Below are 26,762 nucleotides of genomic sequence, written 5' to 3' on the forward strand. Positions count from 1 at the left end.
GTGGGCCAGTGCTGTCAATCGGTAACCAGAGGCCTATGGTTTCTCAGGGAAAATCATGAGGAGGGTGCTTCGGAAGATCGCGCAGAATGACCACAACCTGGGGGACACATCTACTGTGGCTGACCCATCCGTCATCAGCCAGCTTTTTAGCCACCGTTGCCTGACCAGCCAGTGAACAAGACCCTGCCCTTTACCCAGGATTTCTCCTGCTTGGCTCCAAATTTAGCCCATTCTCCTTGCCCCATCCCAGAGCACTGAGGGCCAGTGCTGACCCATATCATCTCCCTGGACAAGATGACTAAGACCGAGGACCAGCTTTGCCCCTGGGTGGAAGCAACTTCCTGTGCCAGGCAGATGGGACAGGGCCCAAGTCAGCCTTAGGTTGCTGTGCCCCCAGGCTGCAAGGAGCCCTTGGAGCTCAGAACAGGGACCTGAAGGTCACATCCCCAACCTCAGATGAAGGTTCAGAGGGCAAGTGAGAGCTGAGCTGAAGTCAGAAAGTAGTCCTAATCCTACATCAGCTTTCTCAGGAAGCACTAGTACTCATCTTGGGCATGCACTTGCCCTTAGAAATGCCTGTTTATGAGTCCTGGAATAACTTTTTTTTTTTTAACACTTTGCTGCTTTTGTTCTGGGTCTGAATTCTCCTTTGTGCCAGATGGCAGTGCTGTCTGCCCATGTGCTCTAGGGGCTGTGCGGGCAGGCTCAGTCTCTAGAGGGTTTTCAGATCATCTGCTTCTTTGCAGTAGATGTGATTTGTTGCTAAGGCCAGAGGAGCTTATTTTCCTTGTCCTCCACACCCACCCTCCCCTTAATGGAGCCCTGCCCATGAGACACTCTCAGATGATACTCTTTGCTTGTCCTGGTCATGTTCAGAGCCTGTGTTGTAGGAATAAAGTCTGTGACCCCAAAAAGGTGGTGACTTATTTTCTCAGGTAGCTTACTGGTTATATACTTGCTAGCTGCTTTGATCTGTGTGTGAGGTGGGAAGGGGAGTGGTTTACCTCAGAAATACCCCAATATCCTACTTCCAAAACTTTTGTTTTAGGGAAAGCTGGGCAGGGCTTTACTAGGGGCCCTTTGACAAGCCCTGGAGCAGTGCAGGGAAGCAGTGAAGCCAGCTCACAACTGTGATGTCCCGTTATGTTGGTTTCCTCTTTGGGCTCTTGCTATGGACTCTCTGTCCTCCCTATGATCCTGTGAGACCATTTGTGGGTACCTAGGGTCCTACCCACATGGTCTGGGGCTAGGGGGACCCTGATTACAGTCCAGACAGCTCTCTGCTTCACAATACAACGTAAGTAGGCTGACTTATAGTTCCTCCTTCCCTAAGTCATAAACCAAGGACTCACAGCATCAGCAATGTAGTTTTATTTAAGGCAGAGGTGGGGGAAGGCTATGTCCCTCCTCTGACCTTAGTCCTATCCTAAGTCAGACATGGGAAACTGCTTAAAAGGCTGAGAGGAGGGTGTCAGGGTAATGAACCCTAATCTCAGAGCAACTTTCTTTTACTGTACTCATACCTTGATGATTTAGGGGCCTTTAGATCTCACCGAAGGGAAACAGCTTTTCTGGTCATCAGATGGGAGAGCTGGGAGAAAGCATCCAGTGTTTACAGGTCCTAAAAGAGATCAGCCCCCCCCCATGGTGGAAGGGCTAGGAGAGGAATAGATGGTCTCTTGAGTGAAGTCTGGGCCAGCCTGACTGTGCCCTCACATGGGGTACGGGTTGTCCAGCACTGCCACTCCGGCTGCCACGCCTCCATCAGCATGCTCAATGGCTTTAGTACGAAGCAGATGCCCCACATGTTTGTTCATCACATGTGTCTTTCCCTGCCTATAAAAATGGGAGGAGACACACAGTCTATCAAATGGCTTCAGCCCTCAAACCCCAGCTGAGCAGTACATGGGTAACTTACTACACCTGAGAAAGTAGTGGGATTTTAAAGTCAGATTTGGATTCTAGACCTAGAAATTACTAGGTCTGTATCTTTAAGCAAGTTACTGAGCCTTTCTAAATATCAGTTTCCTCAGTTTAAAATAGGTATAATCCCTTTCACTTTGCAAGATGACCATAAGGATTAAACAAAGCAGGAAAAGCTCTTAGCATGATGCCAGGCTCACATTTCATGTTTTGTAGCTGTAAATTTCCATCTCTACCTCTCTCTCAAGAGGGTTGTGGTGGGAAGTTGGCGGGGAGAGGGAGATAGGTGGATATGCTGAATGGTTAGAGGAGAAGACTGTAGAGAGAGCAGGCTCTGATGGGGAGCAGCGTAGAACATGGTATCTCTTCCTTGCCCTGACCTTGGAATGAGTATTTACGGGAAGTGATATGATGGACCAGGAGCCATTCCTTACAAATTCCCAGCTCTTTCTCTCTTTTTTCTTGATTCTTTAGTGCTCAAATCCAAACCAGAGGGCACTCGGTTTTTCAAGGCCATGAGTATCTTCTAGCTGGCCATCACACCTTTCCCCAGGATCCCCTACAGTCTGAGAGCTGGACATTTCTTCCTCCTTGTGGTCACCTGACCCAAGGTTGTCAGACCTTATTTTCACGTCCACATTGATACTACTTGGAATTTCCTTTATAGCTGGCAAAACACTTCTCATCTGGCCTTCATTTCATTGCCCTGAGAGGTAGGCAGGTCTGGGCCCTGGGTCTCATTTCCTAGCTAAGGAAGCAGATAGCACAGCGAGGGCCTGGGAGAGCTGAGACTGATTCCTGTCCCCACCCAGTTTCGCTTAGGCTGGCTTGCTTGGCTCTCTGGCAGGAGAAGCCCCTCCTGGCTGGCTTACCTGACGTAGACCCCGAAGATACCCAGTTCTGAGATGCACTGGACCACCCGAGCAGGGCTGCCAGGCCGTAGCAGGCAGTTCCTAAAAGGCTCAGGTTCGATCTTCTCCATGAGGATGTAGGAGGCCCTCTCCTCGTCGTCCTTCAGCCGCTCCAGGGCCTGCACCATCTCTTCCCCATACAGATTGTTACCTGCAATTCCACTGGCCAGTCACCTTGGGACCCCTGGCCCACCCACTCTATTTTGTGCCCCCACTTCAGCAGCCTCTCTTCTTGATGCCAGGACACAGCTGGCTCCCGGGGAGGGAACATCACCTCAACAGGAAAGCCCTTACTCACAAGTGAACACCCCCATCCACACCATCCTGCCCTGGTTTTCCACTTATCTGCCTATGGCTGTTCCTTCTCAGTCTCCCTGATGGGCTCCTGCCCCTCTCAAGTGTGGCATCCCCCAGGAATTGGGCCTCCGTCTTGCTGGATCCTCCATATACACACTTTTTCCCCAGGGAGATCTCTTCTAAGGCTCCATCTATATCCTATAAATCGTTAACTCCTAAATCTTTAGCTCAAGCTCCTTGGTCTAGACATCACATGAATATCCCATGCACCCCTACAATATGTCCAAGCAGAATATGTCAACATGTCCAAGCAGAACATCTCCTCCTGGATCTTCCTACTCACAATCAGGCGAAAGGCATTCCTGAGTCTTAACTCCTCCTCGGTTATCTGTTACCAATTCCACATTGTGATAGTCCCAGTCTGGGCTTCTCCATTGCTCTTCTGGAAAATGTACCAGCCTCCTCTATGGCCTCTCTGCTACCCATGTCTCCTCTAATTCTGGGACATGCTCTACCATGATGGACACATGGATCCTGGATCAATCATGTGTCCTTTCCCTCCCTAAAACTCACAAATGGCTTCCTACCACCTTAGGCTAAGATCATATTTCCTACATACAGGCAACAATGCCCTTCATAGTCAGGTCCCAAACCATCTCTTCCAGCCCAAATCCTTGCCATTTCCCATTCCCCACACTGCATTCCAGCCTCACCAGTTACTCGTTAACCCCAGACACACCATCCTTTCATGGACTCGTATTTTTGCTTGAGGTTGTTCCTTCTGTAAGAATGTTCTTCCCCCTTTTCTCACCTTTTTCACTCCTATCTATCCCTTAAGTGAAAATAAAAAATCATGTCCTCTGGTCTGTGAGGTAGATATGCTCCCTGCCCTCAAGGAGTTCAAACTAGGCAGGAAGACATTCAGACTCCGGATATACTGGCACCCCAGACATCTCAGAATAAATCCATCCAACTCTCCAGTGCTGTTTAGTGAAAACCCCCTGCATGCCACAGTACTTGGTCACAGGGTCTCCCTGGACCCTGTCCAGGGCCAGGGCCTATGTCAGTTCCGCTTGTATCTCCCACAGCCCAGCGTGGCGTCCATAGTGAGGGTTGCTTAGCACTGGTGATAGCCTGCTAGTCCCACTTCTAAAGCAGCCCTGCAAAGGGGCAACCACCTACCTCCGCCCTCTCTCTGAGGCTTTAGCACAAAGCGGCTAGGGGCGGCAAGGGCCTCCGTGATGGCTCGGTCGCCTTCTTCACCCTGAAAGAGGCAAGAAAGCAGGTATCAGGAGTCTTAGGCCAAAGAGGCAAGAGCTGAGGTCCTGTTTGTGCAAAGCAGCATCACAGGAAGAGCAGGAGAGGGAACAGCCATAAACCCTAACAAACCCACAAGCACAATGAGATCAAGCTTTCTCTGGCCAAGTGCAGGCATCTGCAGCAGGTGGCCTGGAAAGCAGATAGAGACATTCCCAATTTTTACTATCTGCCTCAACCCCTTCCCCTGGTTACATCCCCATCTCCATCTTTGCTGAGAAAGTTTACAATGGATTCCAGCCCCCACCCCACCCAGCCAGGTTCTTGGGATTCTAAAAGACCCAGTGCCGCTCCAGCCTCTCCAACACGTTGGGTTCCAGGTCCCTGCTACCGAGGCCCGTAATAGAAGAAAAGGGCTACCCACGTACCATGTCCAGTGAGTAAAGGCCAGCAAAGGTGGCACGAAGGCGGGCCACAGCCTCAGGCTGGTCAGGGAGCAATGCCTCCAGCATGCCCCTCCTGCTCAGCTCCTGCTGCACCTTCTTGGTCCCAGCTAGCTGGGTGGCAATGTCCGGGCACTTAACAGCACGTGACCTTTCAAGCAGCAGGCGTGCTTGCCAGTTCTGCAGCATGGAGAAAACAAAAGGAATTCTGCTTTACTTCATTTTGGCTGACTATAAGTCTTCGCTCAAAGTTTCCTTCTCTGAGCACCATCAGGTGCCTCATATTGTACTTTCTAGCCTCACATGATTATCTCCCAGGCTCGCTGCAACAGCTTTGTGAGGCAGGTGTGGCCCCTTTCAATCTGCAAGACTTCGCCATCAGGGAGTTCACCATCTAGTACCATACATAACTATCATCATGACAAAATATATAAGGGTGTAGGAAAATGGATGAGGAAGCTTGAAGAGGGTGGGGCACTGGTTTATGTACTCCAAATAAAATCCCACTGTACTCCAAATAAAATGCAAACTCTTGTCCATAGCCTACATTCCCACCGATCTGGCTCTGGCTCCTTCTAACCTCATTCCATGCTATCCTCTCCCTCACTCCCACATTCCAGCCATCCAAGCCTGTCAGTCCTCAAAACACAAACATCATTCCCACCTCAGTACTTTGCACTTGCTGCTTTTCCCTCTGCCTAGAGTTCTTTCCCTTTTGGCTTTTCCAGTGAATGGTTAGATGCTTCTCATTCTTGTTTCTGCTCCAAGTCACCTTCTCAAAGAAACCTTCCCTGACCACTCTATTCAGCGTAGGTTTTCTCATACTTCCTCCTTTTTATTATTATTATTATTTTTACTGGCACAGCCTTCTGTTTATTCATATTACTAAAATTGTAGTAGTAGAAATGAAAGCTACTTTAATGAAACTCAGGAGTGAGGTCATTAAATAGAACTAAATGCATCTTAAATATAAATATAGTGTATTTCCTGACTAGTATAAAGTAAGTACCTAATCCATCCGGAATTCTGATCTCAGAGAAAAAGGCCAGAGGCAATCACCAAGTAGGTGCTTCATGTTACTGGGTCCATTTTTACAACAGTGAGATCCTTTGGGAACCTTCCTTTGGTCTTTCTTTTATCAGAGATTTCTGCTGGTCCTTTTGTTGGTAATCCATTTATGTCTGCATTCTTACAGTTTCTTGAACCTTTGTTTTCATCATTGGATTCTTCTAAGAATTTTTTGGGGCCACATACAACCAAAACATGGGGGCATCAGAGGGTAAGTGTACAGCTCCAGGTGTAGACCCAGAGCAGAACTGGGCTGATGTGCAAGGACTGTGCACCATTGTCCCAGGCTTGAGCTCTTCAACCTGACCACCAAGTCCAAATGGAAATGTGCGCCCTTCCAGAAGGTGGGGTGTGCAGCTTAATACCCAGTTTTTCCACACTGTTGTTTCAAAGAATTTTCCCCAACTAGTAAAAAAATTTCAATTTTTATTTCCTTTTGGATACTCAAATCCCTGAACAGACTGTGAACTATGAAAGGACCAGACCCTTGCCGCCTGCTTCTTGTTGTATCCCCAGTGTCTAACACCCTACATGGCTCTCTGTAGATGCTCAATAATTGTTATTGTTGTTTAATGAGGTGAAATCTGAGTGGCATCCTTAGGACAGGAAGTCTGACATGTGACTCAGCACAGAAAAGATACTCAGTTAACAAAACATATGAACAAAGGCCTGCAGGTGGGTATCACGGTGTGAATGGTCTGGTATGCCAGGTGTGTAGGTTGTAAGAGGCGGGGAAACACCAAAAGGTCTGTCCTCGAGCTCTAGTCCTCCTTCTCAGGCACTGAAAGGACAGGCTGTCCTTGGCTCTGCACCATTTCAAACTGCCCAGAGCAGAATCAAGCCTATGCACATTATCCCTACTCCTCCCACACCCATTGTGTTATCCCTTATTGATATGATCAGCACCTTTGGTCTTCACCACTAATTCCACTCATTTAACTACTAGGTTGGTGTTCCGTGCAGAGTTACGCCATCTGATGCCTTGATACTAGAGAGAAACCTAAAGATGTGTCATTATGTTAGAAGCAGGGAAAGCAAAACTCAGAAATGAGCAGGGGCTTTCCTAGGGACACCAAGTAAATCACTGTTCCTTGCAGATTTATCTCCATGTTCTAAACCTGGACTGAGCTTCTCAATCCCCTAAAACTGTCCTCTTTATGCATGAATTTCCTTCCATTTTAGTTCAAATTCCTCTTTTTAAAGTTTTCTCTGGTCCCTTCTTTCAAATCCCTTGTCCTAGAACCTGCATCCATTTTCCAAATGTATAGGTCTTCTCTGCGTTAGCTCAGCAAGTTCCATCACACTAACTACAGCCCTGAGGAAAGGACCTTCTATGGAGCTGCCATCGTTGTGGATTTGCTCCCTATACAGGTGGGCCTTAGGGAAAATCCTATATTCAAAGGATTATTAATCTGGAAGGAGCACCCTAAATTTTCTAGTGCAGTCCCCTCAACTTACAGAAACTGGGCCCAGAAAAGGTCAGGAACAGGCCCATGATTATACAGGTAGAGCCCAAGGATGATGACCCGTAACCTACCACTCACGGTATTTCCTGACTTTACTTTCATCCAATTGAAACCAGGGCTTCTGAGCCTCTCCATACTGCGCATTTAGGGCCAAGGGAGAAGAATTACCTATCGCAAATACCACTGGACTGAAAGTCAGAAAGCCTAGAAATTCCTTGTGGGAATTTAGACAAGCCCCTGCAGCTCTCCAAACATTAGTTTCTCCATCTGTATGATGGGGATAATAATATGCCTCACAGAGTGGTTATAAGGATTAAATGAAATAATGGACATAGAACATAATTTTGAAACTACAAGGTAAAAAAGCAAGATCAAGTGAAAGCCTCATTTCTGTTATCATGAATGCGCAAGTGATAAAAACCTCTGATACGGCCTCCCCGGTGGCACAGCGGTTGAGCGCTGGGTTGTGAAGCTGCCCGCGGCCTCTGCGGCACTGGTTCGATCCCCGGCTGCTCCCCGGCCACAGGAGGAGGGTCCCACATGGCGCGCAGACCTCTCCTGCCGCCCGCTGCTCCCCTCAGCAGTGTGCTTCGGTCCTTCTGCCTGCTCTGCTCCCAGCTCTGGCTCTGGTGAATTCTCTCACCCTCCCGCGCTTCTGACTATACCCAGTGCTTGTACAAATAAATAAATAAATAAATAATAAATCTTTAAAAAACAAACAAACAAACAAACAAACAAAAAACCTCTGATACAGACAAGAGAGGTAAGGGTTGGCAGGAACCATTGTCAGTGGTATGCTGGAAATGGTTTGCATCAGCTGTCAAGAGCTGAGGGGACCCATCTCTTCCCAATTCTGGGTTCAAAGATGTCAAATTGGGGGCCTCCCTGGTGGCCTAGGGTTAAGTCTCAGCGCTATCACTCCCACAGCCTGAGTCTAGGCAGGAAGCTGACCAACATAGGGTGCAGCAGACCTCTCCTGTCTTGCCCGCTGCTCTTCTTAGGAGTGTATTTCAGTAAATCCACCTGCTCTGTTCCCCACTCTGTCTCTGGTGAATCCTCTCCCCCGCACCCTCCCCCCAATCCCCGGACCTCTGGCCTACACTCCAGTTCTTCTATGCAAAAATTGCAAAAATTAAAAAAAAATAAGATGTCAAATTAGTAGCCTAAAATTGGCTATGATGGGGCTATTTAGAAATCCACAAATGATACATACTGGGGCCCCCCCAAAAAGATGTTTGATAAACATTTACCAGCACAAGCCTAGAAACAGTGTGAAAGGCTGAATCACCATGACTGAATACAGTGTGCTTGTTTGTAAAGAATGAGAGGCATGGAATTCCCTAAGGAAGAACTGAAGCCAGGGCTCAGGGGCAAACCCACATTGTTGTGATGTCTGAACTGGGTCTCCAAGGAGTGATGGTGGGTCCCAGGGGGCAAGGAATGATTGAATAGAAAATACCAACCTGTAGACTGTACTGACTGGGCATATACCCATCCCGGAAGTAAACCACAGCAATTTCCTGGCCATCCCTGGAACACAGGATGGAGAAAGCTGCTGCGTTAAATTAAAACTGATGTGTTCAGTGGTTCAATCCATTTCAAAGTGTATCAAAATGAATTTGGCTTCTTTGAAAGTCAGTCCACAGGGGTAGTCTGAGGAGAGGTTTCATGGGAACTAATAAAGGAGATACCCACATTGCCACTCCTTCTACTAAAAACACAAAAGTGTACAGTAAAAAATGTTTTACAACATTCCACATCTAGGGAAATTAAAAAAAAAATTGGGGGCTCAAAATTATCAAGCAGCAGAATCATATTGCCAAATTTAGCAAAATACACTTGTATTTTACCTCCGTTAAAAAGCTGAAATCAGAAAGATTTTTTTAACAATGGTGGATATGAAGGTGGGAAGATACAAAATTATGAGTCTAATTAAAACACAGATTGGCTTTGGAACTTCTTTCCCTTTTCTTTGATTTATTTGATATTGTCTGGTTTATCTAGAAAGTTAACAACTTCATTTTCTTGTGATAAACACATTTTGAAAATAGTTAAGAGAGAAATTTCATGGAGTTTCTTAATTTTAAGAGTCACAAAGTTCCAGATCTAAAGAGTGTGTGAGCTGCAAGTAATGCTACCCAAACATGAGGTACTAAAGCCACCTGGTGGCGGTCCCTGGAAGGAAGCACAAGACCTACAGATCTAGGCCCCTTGATCTTGCTTGAGCCCAGAAGGCAGCACCTAGATCAATCACAGAATGAGCCGTGACTCATTCTGTTACCCCTTCCTCCCTGACTTCCCAGCCCTATGCCTAGATCTGACTTTACCTCTCACCAAGAAAGGCAAAAAAACATTTGGGAGGCCAGGGGCATATAAAAGTCAAGGTTATTTAAAAAACATTTTCCATAATGTCAGTAGTTCTGATACAACCCTTTAGATGCAGAACTTGGCTGGCCTTCTCTAAAATTTGCTGCAATGATGGGTATTTCAGAATTCTCTCCTAAAATTCAGCCAGAATGGAGCAAGCCATCACACCTCCCAGAAGAAATGACTGTTTAAGGGGAGTGGGAGGCAGAATTTCCCTAAACCAGTCCTCTGTTGGTTCCTTGGGGAATGCTCCTTGGAACTTACATAAACAGTTTCCGGTCTTGGTCCAAAGAGGCTTTTACAGAGACATCTTCAAACCTTCGCCGGATTACATGGATGTTCCTGGGAAAGATGGATATGGATCAGAGGGGATGGGTGCTCTGTTCTGAGTGATTTCCCCAATCCTAGAGGCACATCTGGAGGTCTTCCCTCCTTTACTTACTTGGCCAGTAGTTCATTCTCTATGGCACGCTGGTCAAATATGTTCCTTTCCTTTTCTTTAGCAATCAGTAGCACCAGAGCACTGGAGAAAGAGCACAGGTGGTCCAAGGCAGCTACAGAGCTTGTCCTAACTCCACCCTATCTTTTTAGGGAATGAGGACAGATTCCTAGAAAGCACTGTTCTCTCAACTCAGGACTGCCCCAAGCATAGACATCTGAGGCTATAGTACATTATTTTCTTAAAAGAGGAAACCTGGAACAAGTGGAGATGTCTCTGCTTTTCAGGATGTAAGTGAAATAGTACAGTCATATTAGTTTTCTGTGCACATTAAAATTTAGATTTAACGCCATCTCAAAAACCCAAGAGGGCTTTTTCTTAGAACTAAATATAATGATTCAAAAATCTTTTCTGTGAGAATAGTGAAGAATATTTTGTAAAAGAACAATGCTGAGGGGCCCCCCTGGTGGCACAAGGGGTTAAGATGCAGCACTATGAAGCTATCTGCAGCCACTGCAGCAAGAGTTCGATCCCCAGCCAGGAAGCTACCCACATGGCACAGCAGACCTCTCCAGAATCGCCCACTGCTCCCCTCAGCAGTGTATTTCAGTCAGTCTGCCTGTTCTGTTCCCCACTCTGTCTCTGGTGAATGCTCTCACCCTCCACACCTCTGGCCTATACCCCAGTTCTTTTTTTTTTTTTTAAAGATTGATTTATTTATGCAAGCACTGGATACAGTCAGAAGCACGGGAGGGTGAGAGCATTCACCAGAGCCAGAGCGGGGAACAGAACAGGCAGACTGATGAAATACACTGCTGAGGGGAGCAACAGGCGCAGCAGGAGAGGGCTGAGTGCCATGTGGGACCCTCACCAGCAGCCTGGGATAGAACCAGCGCTGCAGAGGCTGCAGGCAGCTTCGCAGCCCAGTGTTCAACCACTGCGCCACTAGGGGAGGCCCTGTACCCCAGTTCTTGTATACATAAATAAATCTTTTTTTAAAAAAAAAGAACAATGCTGAGGTTTGGAGGCTCGTGACCCTATTATTAGACTGTACAGAATCTTGCATGAAACATTAGAATAACTCAATAGAGTTATTCTACAGAAATCCTACAGAGTCAGCTATAAATAAGGCATCATCTCTCACCATTTGTGGTGGACACAGGGCAACCTTTGGTCCTACAATATTTATGTGAACCTGGGGGCCTACATGGCCTCTTCTTCTCTACTTATCCATGTTTCTTTTTTTTTTTTTTAAGATTTATTTATTTATTTATCTATCTATCTATCTATCTATTTATTTATTTATTTATACAAGCACTGAGTACAGTTCTAAAGCATGGGAGGGTGAGAGAATTCACCAGAGCCAGAGCGGGGAGCAGAACAGATAGATTGACAAAGAATTACACTGCTGAGAGGAGCAGCGGGCGCTGCAGGAGAGGTCTGTGCGCCATTTGGGACCCTCTCCCGTTGGCCTGGGATAGGACCGGCACTGCAGAGGCTGCGGCAGCTTCGCAGCCCAGCACTCAACCGCTGTGCCACCAGGGGAGGCCCTCCATGTGTTTCTTAAAGAAGCAGGAGCTCAAGGACTCAGGGGAAATTTAATGCTGAAGAACTATCTGTTTAGCTACCAATCAAGCTATTTTCAATTGTCAAAGGTAGGTTATTCTTCTAGCAGACTCTTGCAGGGTTGATGTTCAGCAGTACCTAATTCTAATTTTTCTGTAGCTATAAATGTTCTGTGCCTGTAACCTCTTGCTGAGACTCTTGATGCCCAGACTTTCACTTAGGATTCTAAGTATGTAGTTGGACACTTGTCTCTTTGTCTCTACTTCTCTTGACCTTAGTTGAACCACTTAGATTATACTCTGACCAACTCCTTTCCACTTAGCCAAAATATGGGGTTAGTACTCTCCCTACCCACTAGTACACCTCCCTGACATTTCTTGAGGTCAGACATGATTAAACTGAGCTTTGGCTTTGAATTGGGTACTATCTGAGAGACAAACCAAGCATGAAATTCTCACAAGACACCTTGCCCTGAGAGTCCCGAAGACCAATGACCTTGCTCTTCACTTTGCAGCCTGCTCTGCTCTGCTCATGTGTAGAAGGGTGGCACTTGGCCGAGGCTGACTCATCTCCAAGAAGAGATGAGGAGGAGGCTGGAGGCTGTAGGTCAAAGTGGAACTATATGCCCTGGTTAATTAAGTCAGCCTGTCCCTAAGCCAGACTCGGAAAACACATTCTACCTCCTCCTACCTTCAGTTCTCAGTAGCCTATTGAGAGCAGGACTAGGAAAGTTGTCAGCTAAGGGAGGTGAGGTGGCAGTAGCATGCTTGTTAGAAGTGAGGATTCTTGACTCGAGTTCTTACTCTGCCAGTGACTTGTGGTGCATCTCTGGGCAAGTCAGTTTCTCTCCTTGGGCCCTGACTTCCCCAACTAGAAAACAGAGTGTTAAACAGATCATAGTTCCCAATCTTTGACACCAAGAATTACCTTGTCTTATCCATACTTGTTCCAACCATAGATCCTGTATTTTGAGGTTTGTCTAAATGGCTAAAGTTGAAACCATAATTCATTTTCCATACTTTCTCTAAAAAAATTTTTAAAAGCATGATACTTCTGAATTATATATATATTATTGTAAACCAATGTTACCTCAATAAAATAAAGTTAAACACATTTTATAATATTAATTAAATTATTTAATTAAATAAAATTAAATTTAAAAAGCATGAGATAATCAATGAAAATTCTTTTGCTCTATAAATGTTCCAGCCTCAGTTTTGTTCAGTTTCTAGTATGGGACCATACTTCTTAGAGGCAGAACAGTGCAGTAGAGAGCATAACTGTTAGGGGCTGAGAGACAAGAATTCTAAACTTATTAGCTGTGTGACTTTGGGCCAGTTACTCTGAGTCTCTGAGTCCTCAATTTACTCCTCTGAAAAATAAACCTGGTACTTCTTAAATTGTAGCCAACATTACTATAATTATTGTTGAAAGTGCAACATAGTGAGCCTCATCAATTTTTTTTTAAATATTTTTTTTAATTTATATTTTTATTTATTTATGCATACAAGAGCTGGGGTGTAGGTCAGAGGTGCAGGGTGTAAGAGGATTCACCAGAAACGGAGTGGGGAGCAGAACAAGAAGATCTACTGAAATACACTGCTGAGGGGAGCAGCGGGCGAGACAGGAGAGGCCTGCTGCGCCATGTGGGTCAGCTCCCTGGCCAGGGATGGAACTCAGGCTGCAGTGGCTGGCAATAGCATAATAGTACTAAGTTTTTAAAACCTGCGCCACCAAGAAGGCCTCTCATTGAATTTTTTAAAGCATTTTTTTATAGCCATGGTATCATTTACTTCTCATCACCACCTTTTATTATTTTGAACTCCATTTAACAAATGTCAGGAAACTGACACTCAGAGAAAAGAAGTTCATGTGCTGGGTCAGCAGTAGTGCCTCTTATTTTCAGAACGAAGGGAGCCAGATCTGGCTCAGGCAGCCACAGTGCCCACCCACCTGAGTCTGTCTGCACACGTGAGCCTCCTCTCCATGATACTCACAGCCTGGCAGGAGAGTCTGTCTGTAGCACTTATCCATCAGCAGCTCCACAGTTGACCCATCACTTGGCTTCACACTCTTAAAATACAACCTAGCCAAGAGCTCTACATGACAGAATATTTCTCCGATGAGGATTTTTGAGTCTTAATAAGGCTTAGTAAGTCCAGAGAGGCTCTCTTAGAGGCAGTAAAGTGGACTCTGGGCTCTACCACTGACTCACCACTTGACCTATAGCAATTCACTTTATTTCTCTGAACTTCAGTTTCCATACTCATAAAATGCTGGAATAAACAGTCTCTACCTTCAAGGGTTTAAATATGAGGAAGCAATGAGACCCTGTATATAAAGCACTTAGCATAAAATGGGGCACTTCTAAGTGCTCATTAGGGTTAACTATTAGTGCTCTGTTAACAATGCAATAATTGTTAGTATAGGACCTCTTCATTATTCAGAAGTCACCAACCTAGCATCTTCACACATGTGGAACACAGTTGAGAAATAGGAAGGAAGCAAAAAAAATGCCTCTAAGCAATTAAAATAGACCCCATAAATTCCCTAAATCAAAGTTTATGCATTCACTCATCAAAGAGGCCCTCATATTCTTTGGACAGAATCATAACAAGCCAGAACATTTGCTTTCCCAAACCACAGCAAATTAGAAAGGAGGCATGGGGATGGGAGTGGAGAATTCCAAATTCAAGTACACTGACATCAGTAAGAAGAGGTGATAATAGGGAAATTGATGAGAACTGTGAAGAAAAAGGGCAAAAGCTTAAAGCCTAACATTTAGTGCCATTAGTACAGGCAAACAACTTCACATGCCTCTTTAGTAAGTTCTCTGCATTACATCAAAATGCAATCAATGAAAAGCATAATAATATCTCCAGTCAACAGGAAAAGATTATAGTCATCTCTTATTTAAGAAATAAGTCCAGGGGCCTCCCTGGTGGCACAAGGGGTTAAGTTTCAGCACTATTAAGCTTTCTGCAGCCACTACAGCGCGAGTTCAATCCCCAGCCAGGGAGCTGACCCACACGGCACAGACCTCTTCTGTCTGGCCCGCTGCTCCCCTCAGCAGTCTATCTTGGTAGATCCACCTGTTCTGCTGCCCACTCTTTCTCCAGTGAATCCTCTCACTCCCACCCCCAGCACCTCTGGCCTATACCCCAGCTCTTGTATGCATAAATAAAACAAATCTTGAAAAAAAAAAAGAATTCCAAAACTTCATTAAAATAATTTTGGCACTGAAAGTATAAGCTTCTGTTGTAGGAAAATTCCCTCAAATCCCTAACGATATCAGGCAGTGATCAGGCAAAGAAATTGCTAAACCCAGGAATGCTGAATCTAAAGTAGGATTCCGCTGTCACTTTGTCACCCACTTACTTGGCTGAGCCATAAAGCTCCCAGGCTTTGGCGATCCCCAGGGCCAGTCCCTTGCTGGGATCATTGGAAAGGATCTTGGCAGCTTCCTTGGTCTTATTCAGTACACTGAGAACATGTCTGTTGGAAGAGAGATGTCTGTTCAGTAATTGGGCAGACTTGGAAGACCCCTCTGACCATGAACTCACATATATATAGGAACATCATGTTGAGAATCAGCTGAGTATTAAAATGTATCTTACCATTACATTCCTGAAGAATCCACCTCAGGCTGGAATATGCTGGGGTGCCCTACCCTAGCCCCTGGTGAACATGTCCAGAGGAACCCTGAGGCCCTGTGTATCCATGCAAACCCCTCAATGAGCTGAAACCCTTTCCCTAAGCCCCAGATGCTATCTGGGATCCTGCTATAGGCCATATGCAATCACAGGAAGTGATTCCTGCAGTGTCACAGGCAGCCCCTGCATCCATCTCTGCCTTGGATTCTGACCTTTTTTCAGACCTTCCCACAAGTCAAGTTCCTTCTCTCTTCAGGGATCTTGTAAATACTATTCCCTGTGCCCAGGATACTCAATTCATAAAATGATGGGGCAGTACTAGATGAGCTATGTCAATCCTTCTGCCCCTGACATGCCAAGACCTAACTGTTCTGTGGTATAAGGTGTTAGAAGCATAAGACCCAGGACCTAGAAGGTGAGAGTTGAAGATTCCTGCCCCTCCCTGACCACCGGGATTGTAGATTTATTAGGTTGTCACCTCAATGGTGTGCCCAGGGCTGCCCAAGAGACCCACCGGTGCACAGCTGGGGTCCGGGATGCCAGGCCCCCAAAGCTGGCAGAGATAGTGTTGATTTCAATCTGTTTCAGGGCTGAGGAGCCATCAGCGTTGCACTGGAACATGTAGTCTGAGCGATTCAGACCCAGGAACACAGTCTGTGGGGAAAACTGAAGGTTGAGGACATTTGCCCAGGAGCTGGCTCTGAGGGCCTAGCCACAGAGCAAGACATACCAAGAACTCTACAGAGAGATCAGGGGCTGTGCTATACTCCCAAAGCCGGTGGAAACATTCTGTGGGTAACCTCACAATTGGTCGCTGAAGTACAAACCCCGTGGGGAATGATGAGAGGCAGATTCCCATGCATTCAGGGCCTGTTTATCGGAACTTCTGATAAAGAGCAACAAAACCGAGGTGGAAGGGGCAGGTCCTAGACTGGGGTAACATGGGGAATGGTTACCTGAGCAATGCCCTCTTTCAGAACTTGCTTATGGATGTCAAAGAGACGAGCGGTAAAGTCGTCCTTTTTGATGGTGCTGGAGGAAGAAACAGAACATTTTCTAGGTTATGTGGGACCTTAAAGGTCAAAGAGTTACACCCCTCTACATTGATTGCTAAATCCTTTCTGACTCTAGTGGCCCAAACTTGAATAACCACACTTGAATACCACACAAACCAGTAAAAAACAGTGGTTGAGGATGTGAGCTCCAGAGCTAGTGACCTGGGTTCAAATCCTAGCTCTACCATTCACTACTAGGCAAACTCAGAGAGTCATTTCACCTCTGTGTTTCAGCTTGCTCATTTTTAAAATGAAGAGAAGAATATATCGTTGAGTCATGGTGAGAAGTAAATGAGGCATTACATGTACAGAACTGAAAACAGTATTGGCCCCACGAAGAACTCAAACATGACATGTGATGTAATCATTCTATACTTGAGTAGTGCTGATGGTGGCAAGCCTTCCTGTTCCCCCAACATTCACTCCCTATAGCTTTCTCACATGCTGGGACCTCTCAGGATTGTCTTCTCCATTTTTTCCATGGTAGCCCTTGGAGATTAGGAGATAGTAGTCATGCCCTGTGCCTCAGTAAGGTTTTTCTGACTCAGGATAACTATCCTATTTTTCTCTTCAACCAGTCCTCAAATGACATGATTTCCTCAGGGAAACCCTCCATGTCTGGGTCAGATTCCCTTGCACCGTGGTCCTCTACTTTATAGCAATGATTGCACGACCCTCTACCCTCTCCTCCCTTATTTTTCCTTGTGTGAGGATCAGAGTTGGCTTTCGGCTCTTCTATTTGACTATGAACTGCATGAGGCCGGGGACCATGGCTGTGCTGGCTCATCATCATGGCCCAGCATGCTGCTGTGACAAGTGATATGAAATAGGGGCCCATTCTGTCTGGCTTTCAGGAACCTCAGGAACAGGTACTCATGGGTGACTAATGCCACACTATTACCTTTCAAGATTTTAGGGCAATCTCTGTGTGCTTGCTCAAGTCTGACTTGCAGGCTGATCTTGTTATAGGACCCCACTGAGTCCGAGGAGTTCAGACCTGCCCCCAAGTTCCAGTTTCCCAGACAGTTCTCTTGTGGGGTTTCCCAATCCTTTGTGAAGGAAGAAAGTTCTCAGAATGGCTTCAGCCCCCCTAGGAAAGTTGAGACACATTTCCCTTCTTCTGAAGAGATACTTCTCTATTATTCTAGCATATGTGCTTGTGGGGTGCTTCTTTCCTACCAGAGTGTGTGCATTTTAGAGTAGAGGAAATCAGGGAAGTCAGAGGTTGCAGAAATGGCCGCAAGGAAGGTTTCTCACATAATCGCATTATTAAGGTAAAGGTCCTAAGTCAGGCTGCTCCTATTTCACAATACAAAAGCCAGGCATGCCTCAGGAAAGATCTGGGGGAGGAAGGTGGCAGTACTGTTTACACATTCATGACTCATTAGGTTTTTAGCTCCAAGTCAATGGTTTCCAAACCTCTTACTATCCTGATCCCTTCTCATATCCACCCTCAACTCAATGTGAATTTTTAAAAAAGATTTTGTCTGAAGCAAAACCAGATAATTATAAATCAGAGACTTACTGCAGGGGAGGAGGTGGGAGAGGGATCAGAGGGAGAGAGGGAGAAGCACAGGGGACTGAGGTGATGGTGCACAGGTGCATTGGGGAAGGAAACTCTATGGGGACTACACCTGAGGGGGGAGAAGCAAATATTGTTTAAAAATGAACAATGATGTAAAAAAAATTAATAATAAAAAAGGATGTAAAATGGAAAAAAAAGAAATGAATTGTTTTCTTTTGGGAAAAAAATCACACATGCATTTGTATATGTGCAATCTCTTTCTCACATACATACATTTACATATATGTATACACATGTATTTATTTAATTCTAATATAAAAATTTAACTCTAAAATAAAGCAAAGAAAATGAAAACTAAAGTAATAAAATAAAACAAAAACATTTCCCATGTTCCTAGGAGCTGCGGCAAAGAAAGATCAAGGGAGAAGAGACAGTGGAGGGATGGTGTGGTGGTGGCAGTCATTTCAGGGACTCTGTCCTCATGCCAGGTGGCCCACCACATCCCACCTAGACCAGAGAGGCCTAGGTGACAAGAAAGGGTTTTTGTTTAAGAAACATGAAATCCGATTTTAAATCCAGTGCCCTCTATTTTCTCTAAAACTAGGTTGACCTTCCCTAATCCCAAAGGGAAATTTCAGTCTTCAAAGGGAGTTACTGATGGGAGAAGCTATTTGCACATCATATATCCAACAAGGGGTTAATTTGCAAAAGATATAAAGAACTCATACAACATAAAAACAACCCAATCAAAAAAAATGGGTAAAAGAACTGAATAGATACTTCTGAAAATCACTTATTGTTAGAGAAATGGAAATCAAAATCACAATGAGATATCACCTCACATCTGTGAGAAGAGCCTATATCAAAAACACTAGAAAGGACAAGTATTGGTGATGTGGAGAAAAAGGGACTCTCAATAACTTTTGGTGGAATTGCAAGTGGATGCAGTCTCTATGGAAAATGGTATGGAGAGTATTTAAAAAACTGAAAACAGAAATATGATAGGATCTGGCAAAAGCACTCCTAGGTATTTATCTGAAGAATATAAAAACAAGAATTTTAAAAGATATATGTACCTCTATGTTCACAGCAGCATTATTCACAATAGCCAAGACATGGAATTAACTTAAACATCCACTGACTGATGACTAGATAAGGAATTAATGACTGGACAAGAAACCCAGCTATTGAAAAAGATAAAATCTTGCCTTTGGCTACAACATGAATGGAATTTGAGGTGATTATGTTAAGTGAAATAAGTCAGAAAGTAAAGAACAATTACCAGATGGTTCTACTCACAGGTAGGCTGTAAATAACCAAGCAAACTACAAGATACAACAAAAAAATAATTCTTAGACTATGAAAAATTCGGTGGTTATCAGAAGGAAAGGGGAAAGGAGGTATTTCAATGGGCAGAAAGGGTCAGTTTGATAGCATGATGACCCTAGAACTCTGGTGGTGGACGAGGGAAGCTTATACATATATTGAGTTGTGAAGCTATGCTAAAATTATATAGCTTTGTAAATGAACAGTAAATTAATGAAATTTGATTTAAAGAACAAAGCAAAAACAAAGCAGGGGTCACAGATCACAGAATCATGGAATGTCAAGAGACATTAGATTTAGGCCAATCGCCCTATTTCACAGATGAAGATATTTAAAGCTCAAAGAAAAGAAAGGGGCTGTGTTTAAAGCCATATAAGTAAATGGTAGAGCAAGGATTAGAAGCCAGTTCTCCTAACTTCTATTCTAGTATTTATTTTTCTTGGAGGGCAGACCCTGTTTCCCCCACTGACTCAGCTGCTAGACCAACTACTCCTGGTTCCCCATTTTTTTAGTCTCTTGGTTCTAGTAGCAACTGGTCCCCTCCCCCAGCCCTGCTGCATAGTACCTGGAAAGAGTTTGCTCCAGAAAGGCAGAATTCTGGCTGACAGCATCCACTAGCAGGTTGAAGTCCATCTGCACAGCATAGGCCTGCTCCAGCAGGGCACTGGGAACCAGTGAGGGGAAGAGCGTGAATGGGGCATAGCTCACCACCTGGTGAGGAAAGAGAGGGACAGACACCTAAGTTGGGTTGTTTTCCTGGAAAATAGTGGTTACCTCTGGGAAGGGAGAGAGAACAGGATGAGGAAGGGATACCAAGAGAAGTTCTAGATTCTAATGTTTTGTCTCTTTACATTAAAGACAAAAAGATCAAACTGGAAAAAACAATAAAATTTTAAAAATTACTTGATGGTTCAAATTTTTAAAAATTAAAGTTAAAAACAAAACCCCCCCAAAAAACATTGAGCACTTACTGTGTGCAAGGCACTGCTTTAAATACTTTGCATGAGTTGATCATGCAAAGGAAGAAACTATTATTATCTATACTTAATAAATAGATAAGGGAACTGAGTCTTAGAGAAGTTAAATAACATGTCCAAAATTATATAAGGTTGGGGCCTCCCTGGCGGCGCAAGGGGTTAAGATGCAACCTATGAAGCTATCCGCTACTATAGCGGATAGCTATCAGCTATCGTGGCTACCGCAGCACGAGTTCGATCCCCAGCCAGGGAGTTAACCCACATGGCACAGCAGACCTCTCCTGACTCCCCCGCTGCTCCCCTCAGCAGTGTATTTCAGTCAATCAGCCTGTTCTGGTCCCCGCTCTGTCTCTGGTGAATCCTCTCACCCCCCACAACTCTGGTCTGTACCCTAATTCATGTATGCATGAACAAATACATTTTTTTTAAAAATTACACAAAGTTGTCAAATGGGAGCTGAACCAGGATGGTTATTTAACAATACACACACATACACACTGAGCTCCTAGCCAGCAGGTATCCATGCCCAGACCCCTCCCCACACCAGGAACTTACACCCTTTAGTACTTTTGCCTTCTCAATGGGGAAGAGTGAACTCTGGCCCCCAGAGTGGAAGTAAGGAGTTTTCCCTCAGTGTTGGAGATGGTGACCAGGTTGCCATGCCTGGAGTTCAGCCATGTTCTGAGTTCTTTATATTTGGAGAGGGCCTGGAAACCCAAAAAGTATCTAGAACATTGTTTCTAGAATAGATAACGCATTTTGAGATTCCCAACAGCCAGTGAACTAGAACTTGGGTGAGAGGGCATGATCATGTGACTTGTTTTATAAAGCATTCCTAAGTTCAACCTGAGTTAACACCAGTTTGCCATTATGGTAGTACAAGTTTGGTGTTAGAAGTTGGCACTTATGTATTTATTTTTAAAAATAAATACAATTTTGAATAGATGATATAAACACATGATACATAATTCAAAAGAGATAGAAGTATACATAGTGAAAAGTATGTCTCATTCCCACCCTTGCCCCAATGACCCAGTACGCCTCCCTAGAGGCAAATGGTGTACTAGTATCTCACATAATCTAGCATCTTTATACTAATATAACTATGTACATACATATTTTCTTTTTCTTACACACATAGAATCATATTACACATAGATTGTTTCATCTTTGTCTGTTTTAATATTTCAGAGGTATGTCCATGTGTGCTCAGATTTAATGGCTGTATAGTATTCTATTTTTGAATATACCAAATTTGTTGAATCTACGCTTATATTATGAACACTTAGGTGTTTTCTTTTCACCTCCCGGGTTATTGTCAACTCTTATGAATATCCTAGAATACACATACTAGGTATTTGGAATTTATGAAGTCATAAATTATAAATTTCTAAACGTGGAAAAGCCAGGTAATTACAGTAAATCCATTTAAATTTTGATAGGTAATTCCCAAATCGCCATTCTCAGCATCTATTTTAAGACAAAACTGAGGAAGGGTATTTGCAAGAGTAAGGATCACTCCCCCTCCATCATCCCTACCCTCACCCCCTCACCCCAGCTTGAAGCCTTTATGAGTTAGACTGGGAATTACTGGAGATTATGTAAGGCATGATCTCATACTGAGTTCAGGTTTAATGATTACAGGGGCATTTCCTTGGCTATAAAACCCAGAATGCTGCCTCTTTCAACAAGTCTCATCTGGTCTGAAAATGCACAAAGAATTTTTCTGCTATGTCTTCCCTCTGCCTCTGTCCCCAGGACCTAGGATGTCCACTTCTATTTGGGATTGATCATATACAGATGTTCCCCACTGTCCATAGACTAATGGCTGAAACACAAGGTCTTTTCACTTTTGATTGAGACACAGACACAGGGTAATATTCTTCAACCATAAGAAAAATTATAGCATATGCATAACAATAAACAATCTGTTTCACAGTCAGGGAGATGAAAAACTCCATCAGAGTGACGGGGAGAAGAAAAACTCTCATCTTATCTGAAGAGGGGCAAACCAGAACTCTACTCAAACTGCTGCCACATAGGAAACCACTTTTCTAGTTTCCAGCTGATCTGATTTTTCTTTTCTCTTTTTTTTAAGATTTATTTTTTATTTATACAATAGTTGGGGTACAGGCCATAGGTGCAGGAGGATGAGAGGATTCACCAGAGACAGAGTGGGGGGCAGAACAGGCAGAGAGACCAAAAGCACCGCTGAGGGGAGCAGCGGGTGCAACAGGAGAGGTCTGCTGCGCCATGTGGGAATCTCCTTGGCCGGCCGGGAATTGAACCCACACTGTAGAGGCTGCAGACAGCTTCACAGTACTGTGCTCAACCCACTGCGCCACTGGGGAGGCCCTCTTTTTTGTCTTTTTTTTTTTTTATTTTAAAGATTTTTATTTATTTATGCATACAAGAACTGGGGTATGGGCCAGAAGTGTGTGTGGGGTATGTGTGAGAGGATTCACCAGAGATGGAGTGGGGAACAGAACAAGCAGACTGACTGAAATACACTGCTGAGGGGAACAGTGGGCAAGAAAGGAGAGGTCTGCTGGGCCATGTGGGTAGGTGGGGGATCCAACTTGTGCTGTAGAGACTGTGAATAGCTTCACAGTGCTGTGCTTAACCTCTTATGCCACCAGGGAGGCCCTGACCTGATTTTTCAAGACAAACTGGGTATCTAGATGTTTTTTAATTTCATGATTAAAAAAAGTTGGTTTTGATATTTTAAAGATATTCTGGTGAAAAAGCAACAAAATACTTTCCTCTGTGGGTAGAACAGTGACAGCAAAAGGAGATTTGGTTTATACTGGATACCCTTTTGAATTCTGTATCCTGTTCCTGTATTTTAAAAATGAATTAACTCCCTAAACACTGCAGAAGCCAGCTATTCAGTCTGCACAGGCTGGTTTGTAGGCACAACAGACAGGATGAAGTTCATGCTCTTCTTCCACCCAGTAGCCAAAGCCTTTGCCTGCCTTTGGATTGCCTTCTCTACCACTATGAGCACTTACATGCCCTGAATTCAGAGTGTTCTTTTGAACATATCTTGCATTTTCTTACTGTGGGGCTTCTGTTATGCTGGTCCTTTCTGTTATTTGCCTTTTTAAGATCTAATTCAAAATACCACTAATGAATTACATTCAGATGTCCTATACAGCATCCTGGGAGATGCAGTAAAACATGGAGTCCAGAGCACCAAATCAGGAGGCAAATTCCTTGGATTTGAATTCTGGCTTCATTGATTACACCACCATTTAAATGATCTCAAGCAAGTTACTTAACATCTCTTGACCTTGGTTTCCTTATCTCTATAGTGGTGAGGAATTAAATGAGTTAGTGATTCCAAAGTGTTTAGAGTAGTGTCTGGCACACAGCAAATACTTAATAAATGACAGTTAATATTGTGCAGCAGGCTGCCTATGTTTCCTCATAGATGTGATATTATTTAATTTTATCTTGTGTACATTTTCAAACTGGAGCACAATTTCTAGAGGATAGATCTCTGACTGAATCACCTGTGTCCTCAATGCCTAGAATGCTCTAGCATAGATCAGGCAGACAGTAAAGATATGAAATTAAACTGCACACACACACACACACACATTCATACACTTTTTTTTTTTCCCCTCTGGACTGGGAATCTCATGGAGTTAAATAATCAATTCATGTTAAGTATTTAAAACAGTGTCCTGTTCACAGGGAACTTGGGAAAGAATACAAATTCTGGATTGGGAATCTCTTTTCTAGGCTCCACCAACTTTCAGCAATTATGAGTACTAGACATTAATACAAAATTATCTCCTGTTGATTAAGAGAAGAAACAAAATCTGGGAGCAGTAAATGCTTTATCCTGCACTCAGACAAGCAGTTCACAAACTCTAAAGTCCACAAATCAAGCAACCATATTTCCACAGCGAGAGGCAGACCTTCCAGTGTCTGCCTCAGGTGACGGCCATTCTCATTACTCAGGCATCAGCACACACTTACCCCTTTGGACTCTCCACCAGCCCCTTAACTAGATTCTGGGCACACAGAGACAACAGAATGTGACTTGACTAAAAAAAAAAAAAAGTTGGTGGCAGCTCTTTTGTTATCAATACGGATGCTCATAAAGCATACTATTAAAAAAAAAAAAGTAAGGTACACAAGAGTTTGTCCAGTAAGCTTCTTTGTAAAAAGTAAGGAAGGGAAGCAGGAATATACACATTATTTTTTTATTGGCAAGAATAAATAAGAGTGCCTTCAGGACAGGAGAACTGAGTGGCTAGGGAACATGGAAGGGAGTTAAACCACAAACTCTTAAGCCCTTTGAATTTTGAACCATGAAAATGTCTTACCTGGTCACAAAATTTAAAAGGTGGGTTTTTTGTTTGTTTTTGTAAAGGGTAAGATTTTTAAGAGATGTGGCTTGGACTCAGCAGCTCTAATTTTATGTATCAACCCTAGACAAATGCCCAAACAAGGCCTGCATATAGATGTTCCCTGTAAGGCTATCTGTAGTCTAAAAATATCAGAAACCACCTAAATAGATACTAGTAGAGGAAAGTTAAACTGTGACACATCAACACCTGGCATATTTTGCATCTGAATTAAGTTGATCCTAATGAAGGAGCTGAAAAGAGCTCTAGGACAGATGTTAAATAAAAAAACTAAAAACATATCACAAAATAATGTGTGATTCAATTTTTTTTAAAAAACTATGTATATAGTGTATGTGAATGCACAGAGAATGACCTAGAAGGATATACAACCAATTCTAGAGAAGGTAATGTGATTAGGGAAGTCTTAAAAAAACAACAGCTCACTAGGCAAAGTGCTTCATTCATGTGAATCATCTTCTCATTCTCTTACCAACTCAAAGGTAGGTCCCAATATTATCCTTTCTTTTATATTTGAAGAAAATGCAGTTGAGAGATGTTAAGTAATTTGCCTAAATCACACTTCAAATCCCAGATTTAAAATTGACTACTCTAGCATGTTGCTTTTTTACATATGTCTAGTTCTTGAGAAAAATTAAATAAAGCAAAAGAGATGAGGTCTCTGAGCCAAAGGAACTACCTCTAGCCTGGCAGGGGCCAGACAGTGTTCAGTGTGACCCTGAGCAATGTAGTCAGAGTTGTGTGTAGCAGGGCAGAGGCTTACATCTGAGGAGTTGGGCTTCTGTGAGGTCCTCAGCAATACGCCCTCAGCCAGGGCTCGGTCTACGGCCTGCCGTGCCAGCTCCTCCAGCAGTTGCTCATCCTGTAATAGATTCTCCCAGACAGTAGCCATCCCAACCTGCAATAGAAGAGGGGAGGACTTGGTGACAGATGGCTTGGGCTCAGCAATCACCTCCAACATGCAGGATTCTAACCTGTTTAAGAGGGAACAGTGTGGTACAGGGGCATGAACACTAACTAGTACCAGCTCTTAACAACTTTCATGTGCACAAAACAGAAAGCCTCGCAAAGCATTTCCATTGCCACACTCTCCTTTGATTCCTAATACAGTTCTGGCATTATTCTCACAATAAGGAGGAGGAAGCTCAGAGAGGTAAAATGACTCTTCCAGGCAATGATTATTAAACCTGGACTTGAACCCAAGTTCTGGGTTCTCAGTCCAATGTTTTTCATTGAGAAAGAGGCACTAGTGCCATATGTGATTGGGGAAGTTCCTTCCTCTCCCAAAGCTGCAGATTCTCTATCTGTGAAAGAAGGAGGATGGGGTTGACCAGTAGTTTCCAAACCTGGCTAAATATTCTGGAGAGCTTGGGAGAGAATACAGGTTTCTGGGTCCCACCCAGAGATTCTGATTCAAGAGATCTGAGGAAGAGAAAGGGACTGAAGCTCTGTATTTTTAACAAGTTTTCCTGGATTATTAATTTTCTTTCTTGCTCTAACAATCCATGCCAACAGATCGCAAATAAATTATGTAGCATGGATGGGGATAGGGAAAGAGCCTTTTGTGGAATACCATGAAATGCAGATAAGGTGTATCCCTCCCAAGCAGACTTACTAGCAGGAAATGATTACATTTCATGTATGTATGGATAAATATCATCACAGCACCAAAAGAGAAACTATATTTGAGAATCACATTAAGCAGGATAGAAATAAGTGAAACCCAGATGTCATATATAACAGAGTCCCACTGGCTGTCCAGAAACACACATCCTGATACTAATTCAATTTGTAGTAGGCCCCAGGAATTTAAAATCTAAATTAAAAACCTGGAAACACCAGTCATTAATTCTGTTCTGCCCTACTATCATTTGATTTTAGGAACAGAACAAGGCTACCTGGCTCAGTTGTGCCAGGAATAACCTCCATCACATTCAGCCCCATTCTCCTTTCCCGTAACAGAATTATTGTTAGAATAATTATGAAAGCCAGCTGGCCGCATCACAATGCTTTGAAAGAATGAAGATATGATGGAAAGAAGGTCCTGACAACATTCCCTGTTGGGTGATAGATGAGGGCAGTGATAGTAGAGGACAAAGCTCTGGAACCA

General features: G+C 43.9%; 2 protein-coding genes across 3 annotated transcripts in view; one reads left to right on the forward strand and one right to left on the reverse strand.

Moving 5' to 3' along the window:
- ACSS2 (acyl-CoA synthetase short chain family member 2) overlaps positions 1 to 175 on the forward strand; it is a gene marked incomplete at both ends in the record, with an annotated part of 39,596 nt that extends 39,421 nt beyond the window's left edge. For both annotated transcript variants that reach the window (XM_084248054.1, XM_084248055.1), the window contains one exon: positions 48 to 175. In XM_084248054.1, the coding sequence (XP_084104180.1) occupies positions 48 to 175 (128 nt within the window). The remainder of the gene's footprint in view (positions 1 to 47) is intronic.
- Positions 176 to 1,712: 1,537 nt separating this feature from the next.
- On the reverse strand, positions 1,713 to 25,544 carry GSS (glutathione synthetase; the record flags this gene model as incomplete). The annotated part of the gene is made up of 12 exons (XM_084246666.1): positions 1,713 to 1,836; positions 2,796 to 2,985; positions 4,314 to 4,395; positions 4,817 to 5,011; positions 8,829 to 8,895; positions 9,997 to 10,074; positions 10,175 to 10,255; positions 15,116 to 15,232; positions 15,905 to 16,044; positions 16,347 to 16,422; positions 19,862 to 20,007; positions 25,416 to 25,544. 12 exons carry the CDS (start codon positions 25,542 to 25,544, stop codon positions 1,713 to 1,715), a joined length of 1,425 nt encoding a protein of 474 aa, XP_084102792.1.
- Between the last annotated feature and the right edge of the window lie 1,218 nt (positions 25,545 to 26,762).

The sequence above is a fragment of the Talpa europaea genome (genome assembly GCF_964194135.1).
Source record: "Talpa europaea genome assembly, chromosome: 11".
Taxonomy (NCBI): Eukaryota; Metazoa; Chordata; class Mammalia; order Eulipotyphla; family Talpidae; genus Talpa; species Talpa europaea.